The sequence below is a fragment of the Barbus barbus genome (genome assembly GCF_936440315.1).
Source record: "Barbus barbus genome assembly, chromosome: 21".
NCBI classification, from domain to species: domain Eukaryota; kingdom Metazoa; phylum Chordata; class Actinopteri; order Cypriniformes; family Cyprinidae; genus Barbus; species Barbus barbus.
In genome coordinates, this window is record NC_136749.1 from 7,749,291 (window position 1) to 7,769,306 (window position 20,016).

At 35.3% G+C, this 20,016-nt stretch overlaps 1 protein-coding gene across 1 annotated transcript; it reads left to right on the forward strand.

Annotated features, from left to right (window-relative positions):
* The first annotated feature begins 1,128 nt into the window (after window positions 1-1,128).
* Window positions 1,129-19,294, forward strand: LOC306887957 (uncharacterized protein). The gene is made up of 22 exons (XM_079446016.1): window positions 1,129-1,324; window positions 1,745-1,803; window positions 3,392-3,426; window positions 5,828-5,846; window positions 6,298-6,409; window positions 6,894-6,970; window positions 7,059-7,096; window positions 7,564-7,646; window positions 7,856-7,932; window positions 10,566-10,603; window positions 10,822-10,904; window positions 10,994-11,030; window positions 11,117-11,167; window positions 11,291-11,368; window positions 11,472-11,911; window positions 14,801-17,140; window positions 17,232-17,400; window positions 17,576-17,736; window positions 18,021-18,211; window positions 18,315-18,415; window positions 18,741-18,839; window positions 18,964-19,294. Exons 1-22 carry the CDS (start codon window positions 1,235-1,237, stop codon window positions 19,143-19,145), a joined length of 4,560 nt encoding a protein of 1,519 aa, XP_079302142.1. The 5' UTR covers window positions 1,129-1,234; the 3' UTR covers window positions 19,146-19,294.
* The last annotated feature ends 722 nt before the right edge of the window (window positions 19,295-20,016 follow it).

The following is a 20,016-nucleotide window of genomic DNA, read 5'->3' on the forward strand; positions in this document are numbered from 1 at the left end:
CATGTCCGCATATTATAAATGCATCAGAAGAAAAACATTCTGACGGTATTTTTCATAAATTCGCTTTTAAACATGGGTAGTCTCAGATTTCCATTGCAGTCACGTATTTGAGCGCGTTTCAGAGCAATATTTGAAAATGACCACTAGGTGTCGCCGTAGAGAAGCGTGTCGAAATGTTTCGAAGCCTCGCTCTGCCCACCACTACCTTAAAGTATGTACTCTTTTGGTGAAGAAACAGTACACACTTTTGAGTGTGTAGTAGAAGAACAGGCAAGCTTTGGGACATACTATCACCACACAACTGCGTCTTTACCGGACCACCTGTTACACGCTCCCTGTCTCAGTTAACATCCTCCACACTTCATTTAATTTAACTTCCTACCCTACTGGAGAGAAAAGAAGTAGCTCGTTGAACTGCCAGTCGCGTAGAACTCTGCTCATATCTTCTGCATAATGATGCATTTAAAAGTTAACGACCAAATGGATGTTTCTAAAAGTTCACATTACTGTTGCAGATGAAATATAACACGGACAACAATAAATAAATACATATTTTTTACCCGGTTAAATTTTGATAATTAGTAACTCAAACCCCTTTTTGTAAACCTCACCGTCGATCGCGCGTATCCGCCATGTTTGTAGTTTTTCTAACGCGTTTTATTCGTGTTTGTAGTTCTGGACCGAATCCTTCGCCAAAGCGCAATGGATTGTGGGCAATTTTAGCCATTAGAGTGTGCACCATAGGGTGTGCACGGATCCACACTTCAAAAATCGACCTGAAATAGTAGACCATCCGGGGACATCATTGGGACACACTTATTGTAAGCTCACATACTATTTAGGGTGGATAGTATGAACATTGGGACGCAGGGTTAGTGTCAGAAAAAATTGCCGCCCCCAAATTATGCCTACATTAAACTACATTGTTATACTCCGAATATAATAAAATATACCATATTCGTTTCAAACTGTAAATTACATTTAGTTTATTAAGTGATTGAATTAGGATCAAATTTAACTCTACCATAATTAATATAATATTATTATTATTATAACTACATTACTTTTCAATCCGGCATCTACAGCGGGCAGCTGGGGCCTTTCCCTGGGGTCCTCAGTCAGCGTGTTGCCGAACGTTTGTATGCGCAATGAGCTGATGGACTTGTTTTGGTTGCACGTTTTTAGATATTTGGAGGTACGAGTACAGTTCCACTGATATTTCTGAACTAATACCATGATGCCGGGGGAGAACCAGTCCAAAGCCGGAGGAATCGCCTCTGAAGCTACTTCTGGCACTTGTCAAAACTGCACTGTTTTAAATCAGGTGAGAACTTTATTCCAAACAAGACAGTGTCCATTATTTAAAATCAGTCTTAACGTTAATTGGTTACCCAAGTAATAATGGGTGTTTCATGAGAATGAGAGCAGATTAATAGTGCAATTTGTTAATATAATACTTAATTGGTTTTAATTAAATACATGGAAATTGAGTTTATCGATACGATGTTGTTTATATTACGTCTATCCTAGTCACTGTTGATTGTAATTATAGTCACATCTTATAAATGTGATTGAGTTAGTGATACGCAACTGAATATTGGTTGATGTTATTTGATTAATTTGGTGTTTAATGCATGCATCAACTGTCATCTCTCTCTATTTTGACGAATTTCCTCATTCATAATACTGTCTGTTGATTACAAGTCAAGCTGATTGTGTATGTCTGTGATTCTACGTTTTCCAGAGCTTAGATGAATATGTGGCTCCTTTATTAACTCTGAAGCAGAAAATCGTTGACACAGAGTGAGTTTTATTATTATTATTTGGGATAAGTTCAAGATGTTTACCTCACTTGCAGGGCAGCAGCATAGTTCTTGCATGGTAGCAAAAGAATAGTATTAAGATATTAGGTCTGACTTTGTTTGTTTTCTGTAATTTACCAGTAAACACTGTAACTTGTGTGAAAGGGGCTAAACTCTTCCTCTATATGCTGTGAATTTGAATTATTAATGTTCATCTGGGAAAACAATGTGCATTTACCCACTAGATTTGTAATGTAAATCATTTATAAACCTTTGCCAACACAGGAGAATACGTCAACCTATATCTAAATATGCCATGTATTGTACATCGCGATTTAAAAATAAAAGTTTCTGCATGTGGCGGCAAAATATTAAAATTTAATGGATTTAAACATCGTTTAATCACGCTGTAAAGTGAAACATCACCAGGCCGTTGACGCCCTCTGCAGGTATTTGTTATAATACATCATGTACTTAAGTTGGTTATGTTCATATCATGTATAGGCATATTACATTATGTATTTTAACTGTTGTTCAGTAAAACCATGTAATTACTTGGTTTTGATATTTTATTTGAGCCAATTATTATTGCCTCATCGTTATATAAATAGTCATACTAAAACCTGGTTTTCACTTAGGTCTGTTTGTGTTAATAAAAATATCAGATTACTCAATTGTCAAAATAGTCAGTAGATTACTTTAAAATTTATGGAGATTTAGCACCAATCATGGAACCATCTTTACTGACGAGATCGCATGCGATTAATTGCACAGCCCTACTTGATTACCAAAATAATCATTAGTTACAGCCCTAGGTTAGTTAAAATATTTCTAAATGCAACTGCATTGTTTTACTTTTTGTAATTTAAAAGGAAAATATTTTGTCATTGAAAATTTCTTAAAAATAGTATTAAAATATTGTCTTTCTACTGAAACAACCATATATTCATGCAAATAATTAGTTTGAATAAGGAAAGCGATAACTTAAAGTTAAAGTTGCCACAGTCATTGCATGATTTGCATGTGCTGCCCCATCCCCAAGCCAACCCGAACCCCCCACAAAAAAGTTCAGGCTCAGGATTTTTTATTTTTTTGCTTTAACCCCTGATTTGTTGTTTTGTGGCTATAAGGAATTGGGAATTAACAATAAAATGTATGCAAATAAGCATTACAAGCAATTGATGACAGTTACATTTGAAAGTTGATTGTGGACCAAGTCAATCAGAGATTTTCACATTTTAATCATACATTACATATACATTTTACTGTAAATAAATATATATATAAAAAAAATAGATAGCAAATCTAAGCCTTTATTATGTACATATAAAAATTTGGATAGAGCATGTTTGTTAAATGGTTCAGGTTTTAGTAATTACAGTTGAATAGCAAAAGTTTAATATTTAGGTAACTATAATATTTAAAGAAATATCATTACAGTTTTTTTAATACTGTAACTATAGTAATTATGTTTGATTGAAAGGATGTTTTATTAACTTGTTACTTTCTGAATTTTTATTTTTATCTGCAGTGTCAAAAACTATGAAGGTATTTATTATATCTTGTAACTTTTTTTTACTTTTTTTCAGCCGTCTCTTGAGTGAATACAAAGAGAAGTGTGATGATATCCTTTTATCAAGCTATATAGATGATAACTTTGTACTTGTTTTTGTCATTCTGTCTGTTGATTTACTGATTGATTTTATTGTAGACTATAAGCATATTATCTGAGTTTGCTAATGAGAGATTGTTGGGTCCTGACTTAAGTAATATCATATGGGAATGAGTGCTGCTGTATTGAATATCATCCCAGCCAAATTAAGCTGCAGGTAATCACAGCCATACTGATATTCACTGCAATGGCATGGCTATGAAAATATTACTTTTATAAATCAGTTCAAGAAAGGAAAATTGTATTAAACAGGAATTATAAACTTTTTTTTCCGTTTTAATTAATTCTAAGTAGGGATGCACCGATACCACTTTTTCCAGTACTCGCCCGATGTTTTTATTTTTGGTACTTGCCGATACCGAGTACCGATATTTTCATTGTATTTGTAAATTTTCAAAATATTGGGTACAGAAACCAAAAGAATATGTATAATGTTAGTTGGTTAACTTCATTTATCAAATAGAGACAGTCAAACCAAAATTTATTCAGACACCTTCAACATTTCTCACATTATCACAGTTTATTCGCTATAGTTTATAAAATAAAATAAATAAATGATAAAATATGACGAACTCCGAGTTAAACTAAGTGTCAGAACAAATTCAGCTCGATAATGTCAGATAACTTTGATAGAAAGTTATGTAATGGATTACAATCAGCCAAAATTATTCAGACAGCTGTTAGTATGACAATATTTACACAACTGTCAATACTTTGTCGGGACACCCTTTGCATTAATGACAGCCTGTAGTCTCCTGGGCATGCCTCAACCAGGTTCATGCAAACCTGAACTTTTTTCCCACAGACTCTGTCTGAATAAATTTTGGTCCCAAATTTGTATCAGTTTTACTGGTAGTCCACTGTATGAAGATTTTTTGGGTATAATATGTCACAGTTTACTTTATTTTGCTGTCCTCACTTACATAAATGAACTATAGTGTCCTGCACCCACTAGTAAAAAAAAAATATCAAAAATTATATCTGGTCTCTGAATAATTTTTGGTTTGACTGTATATCCTTCGGTTGTTTTCACAATCAATTATGCCCATTAAAATGTATTTTACAAGTTTGTTACTTTCATTTTTTTGCTCTATGGTACATAATCTTTAATTTAATAGCAATACAGCTGCTCCATTGCAGTACTGTAATCACGTATTTGCTGTAATAATGCAGGGAACCACTCGTTATAAATCTTCTAACTGTGATATGTCGCGTTTTTTTTCATCTGAAACGTGCTGCGATTTATATTCCAAAGTCACTCATATAATGCCCAGAAACACTCAAAGCAAGCACAACACGTGCATTGCACGCACGTATTTTTACTGGTGCAGAATGAGAGGGACAGGGACAAGTACAGTACAGCCTAGCACATTTCACACAGGCTGCTAGTTTCACTTTTGGCAGAAAGTCGTATATGCTTAAGGTTGAAAATAAATTACACTCAGCTTGCTTTGCTTCTCAGCTCGCGCACATCAGCTATACAGGCGTTAATACTGAATGTTTAACATTATATTAATTGCATACATATACTTCGTAGACATCCTTAATCTCTAATAACTCAGTTCTGCTGTTTGTTATTCTGTTGTCAGTGTTTCTCTCTGAATATGGCACTTATCACATGCTGTGTGTGGTTTAGGGGCATTTTTACGAATACAGGAGCTCGGTATCGGTGCATCCCTAATTCTAAGAACAAATTATATTTTTACTGCTATATTTTTTTAGTAGTGAACCCTACCACGTTTAAGTTACAAATGGATACAGTCACTGTTCTCTAAAAGAAAAGCTAAAGCGGACATGGCAAAAATGTGTGAAAGACACCTTGCCCTCAGGCAATAAAATCAGCCAATAAAAAAAATGAACAATAACAATGCCTTTAACAGTTATCTGCATAAGAAATATTTTCACTTTGGAACAATTGAAAAGTTTTTTGATCCTGTTTTCTGTTGCATTTAACAAAATAATTGTTTTTAATTTCATTGAGCCATTTCTAATTTCTGATGTCAAATAAATCACATTACAGACTAAATTTTGTCAGTTTATAGTTCCAAAAGAAAGTGTAAAACTTGTAAAAAACTTATCTTCGTAATTAATTGTTCTGTTCATGCTCTACTCCGTGGATTTCCATGTCCTGCTCAGTGCTTGCTGGTGACAGAAATGTCCGATCCCGGAGCGAGAAAACAGGCAGATACTGCAACTTTAATAAACAAACAAAAAAATTCCCTAGGCACAGTTACACACTTCATCCTGCTCCACACCACTCATATACACTGGCTTCAAACACAGTGAATGCAAAGCTTGAAAATGTATTTTATTCTCTATGGATCCATCTTTGTTTTCCTTGACAAAAAGTCACAGCTTCAGAAATCCCAGAGGTACGATATTATTTTTTGTTTCACTGCAGTTATATTACACACTGTAATATAAATATTTTTAAGCTGACATTTCTATTTTAACCAGTTGCTGTTTACCAAAGTAATTTACAGTACAAATTTGCCAGGCTGTTACCAGAACTGGTGACCGAGAATACATAATGCATGTGAACTTAAGGCATGAGGCCTTAAATGGCATACCCATAACAACTGCAAAGCCATTGTACTTCTTATCATGTTGTAACTAAAGTAATGCAAAGCCTGGATGCTGCTGTACAAGTACTTTACGCTCAGTGGCAGATAAGTTCCTTAATGCATGCACAGGTCATTTGCTTTTCAGTATTGTTTTAGAAGTTTAATAATGTGCACAAATCATAATTTTGGGCAAAAATTGTTGATTGTGATTTAAGTATGTGACTAAATTAATGTCTTTAAAACATGATGTTTTTCAAAGAGAGAGCAGCAAACTGCACAAACAGCTGGATGAGGTGTTGCTGAAGCTTGAGCCCTTAGAGAAACAGACAGTGGAGTATGAACAGATGAAGACAGAGCTGGAGAAAACTAAGGTCTGTGTTCAAACACCCTAATTTTTTACCATATCTAGAATTCAAACTTTTAGCAATTGCTACCAAGACCAGTGAAATTCTCCGATTCTCTTTTTTTTTTACCAATAACCAATGGATTTAAAAAGTGCAATTTTAATATTAACATTAACCAGTGTTTCCCACAGTGTAAATATTATTTCTTATGGGATTTATACTAGTGAACAAATAATTAAATTAAAGGGATAGTTCACAAAAAAAAAAAAAACATGCTTCAAATAAATGAACTATCTACCTACTCATTGAGATTAAAGCAACTGAACGACTGCACTTTTGTGTTGAATTTGTCGACACTCTGTACTACCAATGCTGTAGGAAGATGGTACTAAAATCTAAGTTAGAATAGTCATTCATTGCAAAGTTTGTAAAGCTGACTCCAACTGGACTGGAAATATATACATGTTAATTTCTCCTTTTTTTTATTTATTTATTTTTTTTTATTTAACAGGCTGATTTGAAGTCATATCAGCTGAGGTGTGAAGATGTCGACAGGCTAAAAGCTGAAAAAGCTCAGACACTTACTCTGTAAGATGACTTTACTGTAGTATTATGATGGTTTAGTTGCTCTTGTGATTGTCTCCTACTCACAGTATTTGTCTGTCTGTCTTCCCAGGAGAGAAAAAATGGAAGAATCCTTAAGACAAGCAGAGGGTACATGCATCACAAATTATTTTAGGTTAAGATTAGAACGGGGCCTATAGATCAAGACTGCTGATCATATTAAAGGGATGATTCAGTAAAAAATAAAAATTCTGTCGTCATTTCCCTTCCCTCAAGTGTGGGCCAAACTGACTTCCACTGATAGTCCATAGTTCTCTTGTTGAGCACAAAAGAAGGTATTTTGAAGAATGTTTGTACCAATCAGTTGATAGTAGCTGTTTGCGTGGAAATAAAATAAAAAAATACCATGGAAGTCAGAGGCTACCATCAACTGTTTGGTTACTAACTCGCAAAAGATTGTAGCAACTTGAGGGTTGGTAAATGACCATTTTCATTTTTGGGTGAACTGTCTCTTCAGTCTAAGTACAAATAATAAAAACGGAATCCAACAATGGAGTGTACACTCACTGAATTACTGGATTGTATTTGTGTTGCCCATAAACATGTTGTTTTCACAGATACTGTGCAAAGGCAAAACCTGGATAATGAGAAACTCAAAACTGAAAAGAAATCACTGGAGCAAGATCTACAGAAAACTCAGGTTAGGTTCTTTAAAGTTACCTCTGTAATGAAAAACAAAAGGCTTTTAAAATGGAATACTGGCTTCTAAATGCAAGTTTTTGATTCAGTTTTGCCTTAGATTGTCTCTAAAATAACAGGGTTTATTAAATTTACAATTTTTCATTCTTTGATTTATATTTCATTGATTGTCATCTTTTCCCTGATCAATATTTTATGTTTTATTTCAAGGATTCCCTCAGAAAACATCTTCAGACTGCAGAGGAACATGAGAATCTCAAGCTGGAGAATGCCAAGACACTCATTCTGTAAGTCCAACTGGGCCTGTTATAGTCATAATAAACTGTGTTGCTGTGTTAATTATATGTTGCTTTGGTTATGTTTTCTATAAACACACTGTGCTGTGGCCCATTCTTTGTACCTCGCTTAATACATCTCAGATGATATGACAGTTGCGAAATCATCTAATTGTGATAACTGATCTTTGGCTAATTTGGTTCGTCATACGAATTTGTGGATTTGATTAAAATATCTGGATCAAGTTGTGTGAAATTACTGCATATTCATGTGTGCATTGGAAAGGGCAGATGTATCGACACTCAAGACCATGATCAACAATGCAGCGATTGGCTGGCGTCAAGACAGCAAAATGAAATGACGTCATTAGGGATGTGCGCTATGGCGTTGTTTAAACGGAAGTTTTGTATCTGACTAGTCGACTTGTCTAAAAGCTAGAAACCCCCAAAAATTTACAAAAGAAAAAAAACTGTGCGTGTGTCTATATAACAGCCTACACTTGAAATACTTAATCTTTGAATCACACGGTCAAATCCCTCAATGAATTCTGCTAAAAATAGGTCACGATTATGCCATATGCTTGCCTCGCGTTATCATCATTTAATTTTAGGCGGTCGTTAAACAGAAAAAAAGGAAGAGCATACAATCAACATAAACTAATGCATAGCTTATTTATTCAGATCGGCTGGAGCAATGCAGAAATCAATCATTAGACTGACAGAATTCTTCATTTTCATATAACGTTAGCCAACAAGTTTATCAAGGAATAGCATTAAAACGGCTTTTAAAAATGTACTTCGTGTTGGCTATATTGTCTAAAAATAAAACAATCCTCGTTTTTCTTACTCCGAGTCAGACCATGCGCATTTGTTCAGCGAATTTAACATGTTAGATGGGACTGGAGGAGATTCTGCACTTGAAAACAAACGCGCTCGGCAGGAACTGAGGCCACAGCTCTGCACAGTTTAGCTCTAATCAAACACACCTGATCCAGCTAATCAAGCTCTTCAGGATCACTAGAAACTTCCAAGCAGGTGTGATTTGGAGCTGGTTGGAGATAAACTGTGCAGAGCTGCGGCCCTCTAGGAATTGAGTTTGAGACCAATGGTTTAGAGGAATAGACGGCGCGGATGGGATCGCGGACCGCAGCGATGTGTTATAGTGTATGACATGATTGACATTTGCTGTCTTTGGCTAGCCTCCAAGCTAATGCATGCGTGCCTGTATTGAATATGATTGCGCATCGCTCCAGTAAAATTATTGTAAGCCAATTTGACAGTTTACACCTAAATTTTCCATTTCCTTCTAATTCAAAAAAATAATCCTACACCTTGCCTTTCTCTTGGTCATTTTGAGCTCGTCGCAACTGATACGCAACTCCGCCCAGATACGCGTTTAAAAAAAGAATATATATATATATATATATATATATTTAAATATTGATATGTATTCTTTTTCAAAAGTTTTATTTTAACTTATTTAAAATGTTTTAAATGTAACGTTAAAATGATGGTAATTTGAACGATAAAATCTTTTTTTTTTTCTCTCGTGTAATCGACTATTGTTTTCAGTGTCGACTAGTAGAAGCTGTACCGACTAGTCGACTAGACCCGCAAATGGCAGAACCATTATTATAGATAAATGAAACGTGTACTTTCTCTTTTATTTCCATTGTTTCATGATTTCTACTATTTGTACAGACTTTACATTTTTATTACAGTGTTGTAATTAGTAATTCAAGATTTTTCGAGATTTGTTATGTGACAGCGCTAATTAAAGTTTCCTAGGAGTCAAAAACATTTTTCTAAGCATTTTTACAGAGTTATCTACATCAGTGTATCTCCTGCACTGTATCAAGTCACTCGCATAATAGTTGTCACCATTCAGATTAATGCACAGCTCAGACTCCAATATAATTATAAGGTAATAATTATTCCCTCACGAATAAATCTCTCAATGAATGAAACTGACTGTCTCTTTATTATTTTAGACTACATAACTTTATAATATTATTTTCAAATTAACTTTTAAATTATTATTATTTTTAATTATTATTGTCCCTGGTTTAATAGGGTACTCTTGTAAAAAATTATCAGTAGCTTGGACATACTTTAAGAATCATCTCCACTTATGTTGCAGTCTATTTGATCTTACATTTACATTTATTCATTTAGCTGACGCTTTTATCCAAAGCGACTTACAATTGCTATATATGTCAGAGGTCGCACGCCTCTGGAGCAACTAAGGGTTAAGTGTCTTGCTCAGGGACACATTGGTGTCTCACAGTGGATTCGAACCCGGGTCTCTCACACCAAAGGCATGTGTCTTATCCACTGCGCCATCACCACCCCTTATGACCTTATGACCTGTCGACAGCAAATCCAGGATGAGTTTCAAAGAATTTAACAATCCTGGATTATGTCAAATCAACAACAGTATAATCCATTTGAGTAATCCACGTACAAAGAATGGGCCCCTGGTGTACTGTACCTATTTTTTAATTGTTTACCAATCGAAAAAATGACACATGCTTCTCCTTTTTTGTTGTTGATGTATACTTAAGTTTTTGTTAGTGTTAAATGGGACATTCTAGAATTCAAATTCATAAAAAAAAATGTGACTGTATGTTGTGTTTTTCTCTCAGAAAAGGAAACCTCGAGAATGAAATTTTGGTGCTGAAAGGTCTGTGTTAGTGATCTTATATTTTCAATCAAATTATAGCCCATGAATGAAAAACTCTGCTGTAGATTTGTGAAATATGGACTATAATACATATTAAAATATGTAGCATATTTTATTATTTCCTAATCTCCATACCTATTCTCCAGCAGCTGGTTTTGTGCACCATACAAATTGGAAATAAAATCTAAATTAAAATGTATTTGTCTATTTGTACACAGAGGCAAATTTTCACCAGGACAATGACATCATTGTTTTAAAAAACGAGAAGAGAAGACTTGAAGAAATGCTGTACACAACACAGGTTTAAATTTTGCTTAAACATTAAAATGTAAAGTAAAAGGCTATGATTTTAATGTGATTACTGTTTTTACTGACTTTTTTTATTATTAGCAAAGACTCAACAAACTTGAGGAGTTGTTCAACAAAGGTATGAGATGTGCATTCTAATAGCTAGTAACTTGTATATTATTTGATCCATTGTTTTCAGTCATTAAACAATTATTTTTATCTTAGAAAAAAGGAGTATGTCTTCTCAAACAGATGCTGAGCCACTAATTAACAAAGGTATGCATTTGTCTAAAACTGTTTGACTTTCCATTGCATGAAGAAATGATTAAATATTTAAAAGAAAACCGCTTGATAGCGTGGCTTGATTATGTCTTCTTTAATTGATAATGTTTACTTTAGGCAAAGTCAGAATGCTGCTTGAAGAGCTCTGGCATTGTGTGGAAAATTCACAATTGCAAGAAAATCTGTTTCTCGCTGGTAATCATTCTTGCATTGATTGAACTTTTATTTTTCTAAAATGTATTTATCATCAAGCGATCAAGGCTAATTCTGATAGAGGCAATGCATATTTCTTTTGTAGGAGAAGAGGCAATACCCTTGAAAAACCAACTTCAAAGAATATCTTCTCAACCACTGCCTAACAGTCCTTTAAAAAGACAGATTTCTCATCCATCTCCAGGAAATTCCAATCCAGAAACTCTATTGCAGTCTTCAAAACACTCCACGCCTAAAACATCTCCGGAGGACAATAGGCCTAAATCATCTCCGAAACTGATTAAGCAGAAAAATGAGCAACACTTCAGTAAATCAAGTAGAAAGAGGAAAGTAAGTTCAGATGTGCTTGAACATGTGAACACTTGGACTGAAGATGCTACTAAATCTTTACTAAAGGAAATGACATTTGGAGTTGGAGATGACTTGTTATATGGAGAATACTCTGTGGATTTGCAGGACATTAAAGAGTGGTTCAAGCCTTTGCCTGCAGCTTTATCTCCTGTGCATAGCCCCTCGACAGAGCTGGTAAGATATAGTATTTGTTTAAATTGAATTGTAATGCTCAAATGATTCAATTGCAATGACAGTCCTACTGAATCAATTTGAGTCACTATGTTGAAAGACAATCCTGGTACTATGATTTGTGGAGACTTGAGGTGCTTCTCGTTATTTTTTTTTTTTTTTGCATCCTCGTTTCCTTTCCTCGCCTCCTTTGCTCATGTGTTAGCTCCACCCCCCAGGATGCGAGTAAAGGATGAGTAATGACTGAAAATGTTTGAGGAATCAAAGGAAAGCTTATTTGTACATTGGAATATTCTTGATCGCTCAAGCGTCACTTTAAAGCGTCATCATCTGTCCCTTATGTAACAGTTTGGTTAAAGGGGTCATTGGATGCAAAATTCACTTTTACATGTTATGTGAGCTAAAATGTGTCATGGCAGTGTGTGAACACAACCACCCTATAATGGAAAAAAAAAAAACACTCAGTAGTTTTTTTTTTTTTAATCCCCATATATAATATCCACAGATCAAGATCAGATCTCCGATCAAGTCATTCACAGATTACTCCCACGATTGCTGATTGACATTAGTGCTTTATCACAGACAGCCCTGAGTGAGCTGTCAACAGTCCGCCATTGTTTTGACACCGGAGCAGGGATCCGTTCTTCGTACATCGCTTAATACATCTGAGATGATTTGAAATATTCCAGATCTAGTAATTGTGATAACTGATCTCTGGCTAATTTGGTATTTCAAACTAATTTGCGGATTTGATTCAAATATCTGGAATAAGTTGTCTAAGATAGTGTGCATTCTCGTGTTATCCTAAAAGGGCAGATATATCGATACTCGAAACCACGATCAGCCAAGCAGCGATTGGCTAGCAGCAAGACAGCAACGTAATTACATCATATAATTAAAAAAAGACACCTGGCGGAAAGCTTGACAAATTTATGGAAACAGCCAAGTGAACAAAACTACATAAATGTAATAATAGATAACTGAAATGTGCACTGTTTTTATTTTATTAAAATTTTTTACATGATTCCCAATTATTTATATTCATGATTTATAGTATTTGTACAGGCTTTACATTTTATATTTCAATGTTGTAATTAGCAACTCATTTAATTTTATATTTGAAGCAGATTTGTTACGTACGACGTTAATTAAAGTTTCTTAAGGGTCAAGATCATGTTATCTGCATCTCCTGCGCTCCATCAAGCCACTTCCATAATAGCTGTCACCACTCAGATTAACTGTATAGCATGGGTGTAAGACTCCAATATAATTAAAGTAATTATTTCATCACAAATAATTTTTTCAACGAGTAAACCTGGCTGTCTATAGTATTATAGATGACTACACAACATTATAATATTTTTTGTACTAATTTTTAGATTATTATTATTGTAAATTATTGTCCGTGGATCAATAGGGTACTCTTGTAATAAAGTAGCGGTGGCTGAGACAGATTTTAAGTATCAATTCTGCTTACAAAGATGCGATCTAATTCTGTTTACATGAAATAAGCCTGCTCCTGAGCAGGTTTAAGCTTACGGACCTGTTGCTATGACAGCAACTCCGGGTTGAGCTTTGAAGAACCAACCAATCCAAGATCAAGTGAAATCGTCAACAATCAAATCCAGCTGAGTTAGCGACATATGAAGAACGGGCCTCAGGTGTAGACCAGAATGTCTCCTTAGCGATTGAGGTGTTTTGTTTTTGGATGTAAGAATGAACATAGCAGCCATCTTTTACTCCCAACATCTGAGCCACTGAAGATGCAGAGGATTACTTTATTTTAATTTTTTGAAGGGAATGCACCCCCGATCTACCTAAATGCGTCTGTTTGTGCGAATCATTCATTATCCAGCTTCACCTCCAGAAGAAGTGAGTAAAAGGTTTTTTTTTTAATGAATCTTTGCAAATCATCTTTCCTAATAATGTGCTAGTTAGTCAGTTCCACCACGAATGCGGGTAAAGTTTACAATCTCTTGAGAACATGCACCGAAACGGCTCGCTGTGAACAGAGCTGTTTTTGACAAGGTAAAAAGGGTGTTGTTTTACACTATCATTGAGAAATGTTAACCAAAGTATGTTATAGACTTTTCTTTAAGACCCTAAAGAATCATATCAACTTGTGGAAAATGAGCATCCGATGACCCCTTTAAGACATTCATAATGAATATTAATAAAGCAAGATTTCCTGTTGAAAAATGAGATATATGGGTAATTTAAACCGCAAAGATAAAACATAAATTAAAACTATTATGAGAGATGTGAAGGGGGAGGAGAATTGATACATGTCAGGTTTTTTGTCAATTTCTTCACTTATGGATTTTCTGGAACCTTCCTCACTCCTCGTTCCTCGCCTGCCTCATGGTGCAGTTAGAGACTTGAGATGTCCTTCAAGATGGCAAACATTGATCAGTTTCCAGGTCACAGGCTGGAGGACAGAAGGGCGAGGAAATGAGGAAGCATCAGTTTGAGTATTAGACTTTAGTTTATAATTTATAGCTTATAACCAATCGTTCCTTCTGAACTTTTCGGTTGAGATCAGTGTATATATGTTAAAGTAAGAAATGAAATTAGCATTGTTTGGAAAAACATGTACTTGGTGTTTCATGAGAGCACCTTCAAAGCATTTAATTTCAGCCCTCAGAAATTGTGTTGTAGAAATTCATAATACAAGTCAATTGTACTTTGAATGAAATGATAGTTTTAACTAGCAACTGTGAAACATTGCATGTCATCCCCAATATAGTGTTATCCATGGATATTTAACAATTATAGTCAATGACAATTAATTCCTTTTTAATACTGGCTTGTAAAATGTGACTATAATAATGTTCCTGAGTGGCCAGTAGTGGTAAAGAGATGTAGTATGACACTTTTCATTTGTTCTTTCAGGTCAGTGTGAATGACGACCAAATGATGTCCAGTACTAAAGAGGAATATCAATCACATAATGGAAAACAAGAAGCACTATCAAGCTTACATACAGCTATTCTTCAAAACAACACACAATTAGAACCTTCAGATATTGAGGATCAGAAGTCATTGCTGAAAGAAGAGGTGGAAAAATCTTCTGTACTTTTGTCCCCAGACACTCGTGCGAAAGTAGTTGTATCTGCAGATAACATTGAAAAGACATTATCTGACAGCCATCACATGGAGGTAGAGGATGTGTTTGATGTAATGCATGGCTGTATGGGCAGTACTCGGAGTCCAACTGCAAAGTCTGGTATAGAAAATGGACACAGTGTGGAAAGTTCTTTAGAAAATGATAGCACACAAACTGCAGTAGAGATTGCACTGATGAATCAAAATGGTGACCGTACAGAGTTGGAGGATACAAAAAATACTAATAATCTTAAAAATCTTTTGGAAAACTCAGATCCGCAGCAGCATGTTGAATCTGAGCTAGTGCACGCTAATTCTGTTCAGTCTGCAGAATGTGAAACTTCTGAGGTACAGCCCAATGTTCCATTGGCATCTAATGTCAAGAGAATTTCAACACTTCATGTGAACTATAATAAATCAGATAGTGTTGAGAATAAGAAATCAAAGAGATCTGTTCCACTAGAAATTAAGACTGTAACAGATATATCAACACATGACATTCAGAGCAGACTGGCTGACAAGGTTGATCAGTCTGAAGAGGATAATAATCCAAGGCCTACAGAATATCACAAAAGTTTGGATGTGAGAAAAAATGGAGGTACTTGCTCTTCAAGACCCTCAAAAGATGAGTCATCATCAGAAGATGAAGGGTTCTTTGGTTTGATGAGAAAGGTTAGGGGTGTGCACTCAAGGTCTGAGGGAAGGATCCCATCCGAAGAGTTGGACCATGTTTCTAGGAATAAGCAGTGTTCCACTGCAAAGCAGATGGCCAAAGATGAGCCTCAGGAACTTCTTTCTGAGAACAGAGAATTATCTCACTCTGGACTTTCCACAGTGATCATGGAGTCTGAGTATGAAAAAGATTCTGAATGCCCGGAAAATGACAAAACTATTCAAAATGTGTGCAAGTTACTGAGTCACGAAATCAAGTTTAAGGATACTAAAGAAAATGAGCCAGAGAGCCCAAGAAAAACATTGGTGCAAATGAAAAATGAAACTTATCAGCAGGAGGATGGTATGTCAGCTGATACCCATAGCCCCGGTGTTGAAAATAAGGAAATAGCAGGAGATTTTGCAGTGGATAGTCTTGAGGATACCAGAACACCATGCCAAGATACTCTGGATGCAGAATATTCTACCTTTGAAAAAGGTGGCAATATTTCACTTGTTCCAGGTCTTAACACAAACAAACATATTACACCAACCTCGTGTTTATCTCTTGGAAGGGCTCGAACAGAGATGGGTCCACCCCTACCTCCAGTTGTTATGCCACTGACTGCTACTCCTCCGAGGTTTGGAAAATATCACACTCCTTTAAAATCTACTTCAGTATCCTCAAGATTACCAAGTGATGAACCAACGATGCCTTCTGTGCCTGTTTTTGATTCAGCTCTTCCAGATGGATCAAAAATGTCTCCGTGCTTGACCACTCCATCACCATCTTGTGGAGTTCCCTCCTCACCATTGCAGTTTGGATCAGCTACTCCAAAACATGCTGTTCCGGTCCCAGGAAGGCTCCCATCATCTGCCTTATCCTCTTCCCCTCCTGCTGCTTCTCAGGAAAATTCCATGCAGATGCTAGATACTATGTATCCTGAACTCTCTGCACGAGCCCGCACTTTAAACATACTCCGCGGGAATGTTAACCTTACCCGAGCTGGAAATGAGAATGGGACCTCCCCACCGCCTGTTAACCAGATATCAGGAAATAAAACGATCAGTTCTTCATCCACTGCCTTTACCAAAACAGAGCAGAAACCAAAAAGGACAGGAGTGAACATCCTATTGCCAAAGAGTGCTAAAAGACTCAGACTTGACAACTGTTCACCTGCTCCTCCTGGTGTTGCTTCTCCTGCTGAACAAGTAATGGATTATCAAACTGTAATTAAAAGGGAGTCCATCAAATCCAACCAAGAAATACTAAGCAATCAAGAAGAACAGAGAATTGAGAAAGACAAAACAAATGACATCAATTGTCAGATCTCAGAAGTGCTGGCCAAAGTTGAATTGTCCTGTTTTGACGTATTGCCTGTTGTTAAGAGCCATGTGTTCCTTGGGAGAATATCTCAGGTGCCAATTTTGACTGATGAAGAAAAGGCTGTAATTGCTGATTTCTGTGTGAATCAGGTTTGTGTTTATGCTTTGTACATTTCAGATGGCTTTTCTTGTTAATGCAGCTCTGAAGATATTAATGCACACCTTTTTTCTGTTTTTTTAGACTTCAGCAGAAAAACTCATATCTGCCATCTTGAGTAAATTAAAGACTGAGAAGAGCATTCTGAGTTATGATAATGTACAAGCTCTCTGTAGAGTCTACACAGGGATATGTCGTCAGATAGGAGACTATCAGAAAGCCCATGCCTTTGCATACAGTATTCTCAAAGAGGGTGAGTTTACAGCAACTTCTTTTATTATATTTATATGATAGGCTCATTCAGCATGTTTCTTTATAGTACTTTACCCATTTTAAATGTTTATATTAACTTTAGACTTTCAGAGACGAAGCATGTGTTTGACGAAACATACTGAGTTGTTGATTCTATATGGATTCTTTACTCACAGATTTTCCTAACGCCTCCAAGCTAATTTTGTTCATGGTCACAACATGGCCAAGTGTGCTCTTCCATGAGACCTCTTTGTGCAAAGCCATTCATACAGTGGCCAAGCTTAAAGCAGATGACAACATTTTGGAATACCTGACTAAATATCTACACTGGGATAAGGTATGCAGTGTGCAGGGCTTAATATTTTGCTTGCATTCTCTGATGGCTGGAGCTAACAATACTGTGATGAATTCCTTTACCAATAATTATTATTACAAACCTATAAATGTTGTAATTTCAATCCTGACCCTGTTAACTTTCTTCTGGGCATCATATGTGTAAAGAGTGGCCACATAACAATGCATTTTTTTTAACCTTTAAATTAGTGCATGAAACAAATGTTTTTTTTTTTTTGTATTTGCATTGTTTAAGCATTTTATCAGTTGTCCCTTAATATTTTCTAGAGTCCACCTGATGACATTCATAAATTGATCAGCAGCACAGTGAAAGCACTTCAAGAAGACAAAGATTTGACATTCCAGAAGCATGATCGTCATGGTCATGACCTTTGCCCAACTGCATGGGAGTACATATATACCTTGGATCTCTTGTGTGTACATATGAAGTGGAAATGGACACATGATTATGTTATTGGGTATATTTATCTACTGTACATAGAATGTTAACTCATTTTGCAACAAGCATTCATAATATATTTTCAAAAATAACACTATATTTGTCATGATTTTTTTTTAAAGCAAAGAGCTGTGGCCCATCATGAACACTTGGGTGACACAATCAAGGCTTCAGCAATCCCCAGTCCGTGATGTTTCTGTAGCAGCTGTTCTGCGGTTGATTGGTACGTTGTTGAATTTGCATGAAGTGATTAATACTGTATTTAGTTTTAAAATAATTTTAAAGTTTTATATTAATTTTAATAAAAAAAAAAATATATATATATGAATTAAATTATAATGTTTATACTTTTTTCTAATTAATACATTTCAATTTACTTTCTAAGTCTTTAAATTATTGGTTCGATTCATTTTCTTTAGCTCAATGGTGCATTTCATAGCAGCACTATGAGTCAATGTCATGAAAAATAATGGTATAAAAATCCCACAAATAATATAAAACAGCCTTTTAAGAGATTTGAAATTTGACTTTTGTTTGTGTTCTTTCAGGACGACTTGGTCAGTTAGGAATGAAGCAGATGCTATGTAAATCAGTCCAAAATGTTGCAAAAGCTGTAAACCTCTTTGGAAAACATGGTATTACAGAAGGTACTGAACCTCTACTAATGTAACATAATTGTAATAGCAAATTAAAAATATTTTAATACATTACTTTTTTCTCTATATAAAGCCACCATGAATTACAATACCACCATTTGTTGCATGATTGCAGGTGTGCCCAATGAGGTGCAGTTGTCTGCTGTCTATGCCATTTATGACCTGGCACCCTGCAACCCCAAAGATGCCCTAGAGGCTCTAGCATCATGGCGAAGTGAAACTACACAGCCAGTACCCTCTGCTGTGACCAGCTGCATCACTCAGATTGGCTCCCTTTGTCGTCAAATGAAATCCTGAACTTTTTTTTTTTTTTTATCACTTCAGATGCTCTTTTTGTGATCAATGGTTACTAGAAATCAAGGAAATCATGCCGTTCTTGTACATTTATGTATGTTATGTAGATTAAAGAAAATAACTTTATACCATAAAGATTTGTATTGAACTTAAAAATGTGTTTGTTTTTGTTGTTTTGTCAGCATCAACATTTAGAACTAGAAATGTGGAATTTGTTTCTATTTTCAGGCTAAAAGTTTGAAAAAGAAAAATCATTTTATGCTTATAATATTCTTGATACATTATCTGCTTTTGTCTAGATTTGATTAGACACTCGAGACACTTGTTCCTTATGTAATGTAGCCTTTTTAAGTATTTTCATGGCAGGGTTTTTATTTAAAACCAATAAGAGAACTTAACCTAAAATTCCAGTTAGGAAGTGTTGTTAATAACTGAAGGTAAATTGTGACTGAGAAAGCAACTTGTGATGATCATGCCATGTTTCACAGACTTGACTTCGAAACTGTCTCGACTGCAATTTATTGGGAGCAGTAAGCTGTGACAAATGTCAATTTGATCCAACAACACAGTTGAAATGATCTATGTCTGTAAGAAGTTTCTTTGTTTAATAACTGAATTTTCCAGCTGCAGACCCACTCAAATTGTGTTGCAGGCTGAACCACCATTTAGTGTTTGTTATAATTTTGGGATGCTAGGCTAGTTTTTATAACATTAAATTAAAAACAAAGGTGCCAAACTGTGTGACCAAATATGATGGCAAAGTAACTTTTTCATACCATTTATAGATAAAAAAGAAAAAAGTGATAAGAAAAAAAAAATCTAGAAATTCCGCTGTGAATTCTGGCTTCACATTTTTATTGGTTTGGATAAATGG

Bases quoted from the DNA above. Each gene is read 5' to 3' on its own strand.
- LOC306887957 (XM_079446016.1), top strand. From the start codon at position 1,235: ATGATGCCGGGGGAGAACCAGTCCAAAGCCGGAGGAATCGCCTCTGAA. The intron at 11,168-11,290 runs GTATGCATTTGT...TGTTTACTTTAG, and splicing joins TGAGCCACTAATTAACAAAG to GCAAAGTCAGAATGCTGCTT. The intron at 18,212-18,314 runs GTATATTTATCT...TTTTTTTTAAAG, and splicing joins ACACATGATTATGTTATTGG to CAAAGAGCTGTGGCCCATCA.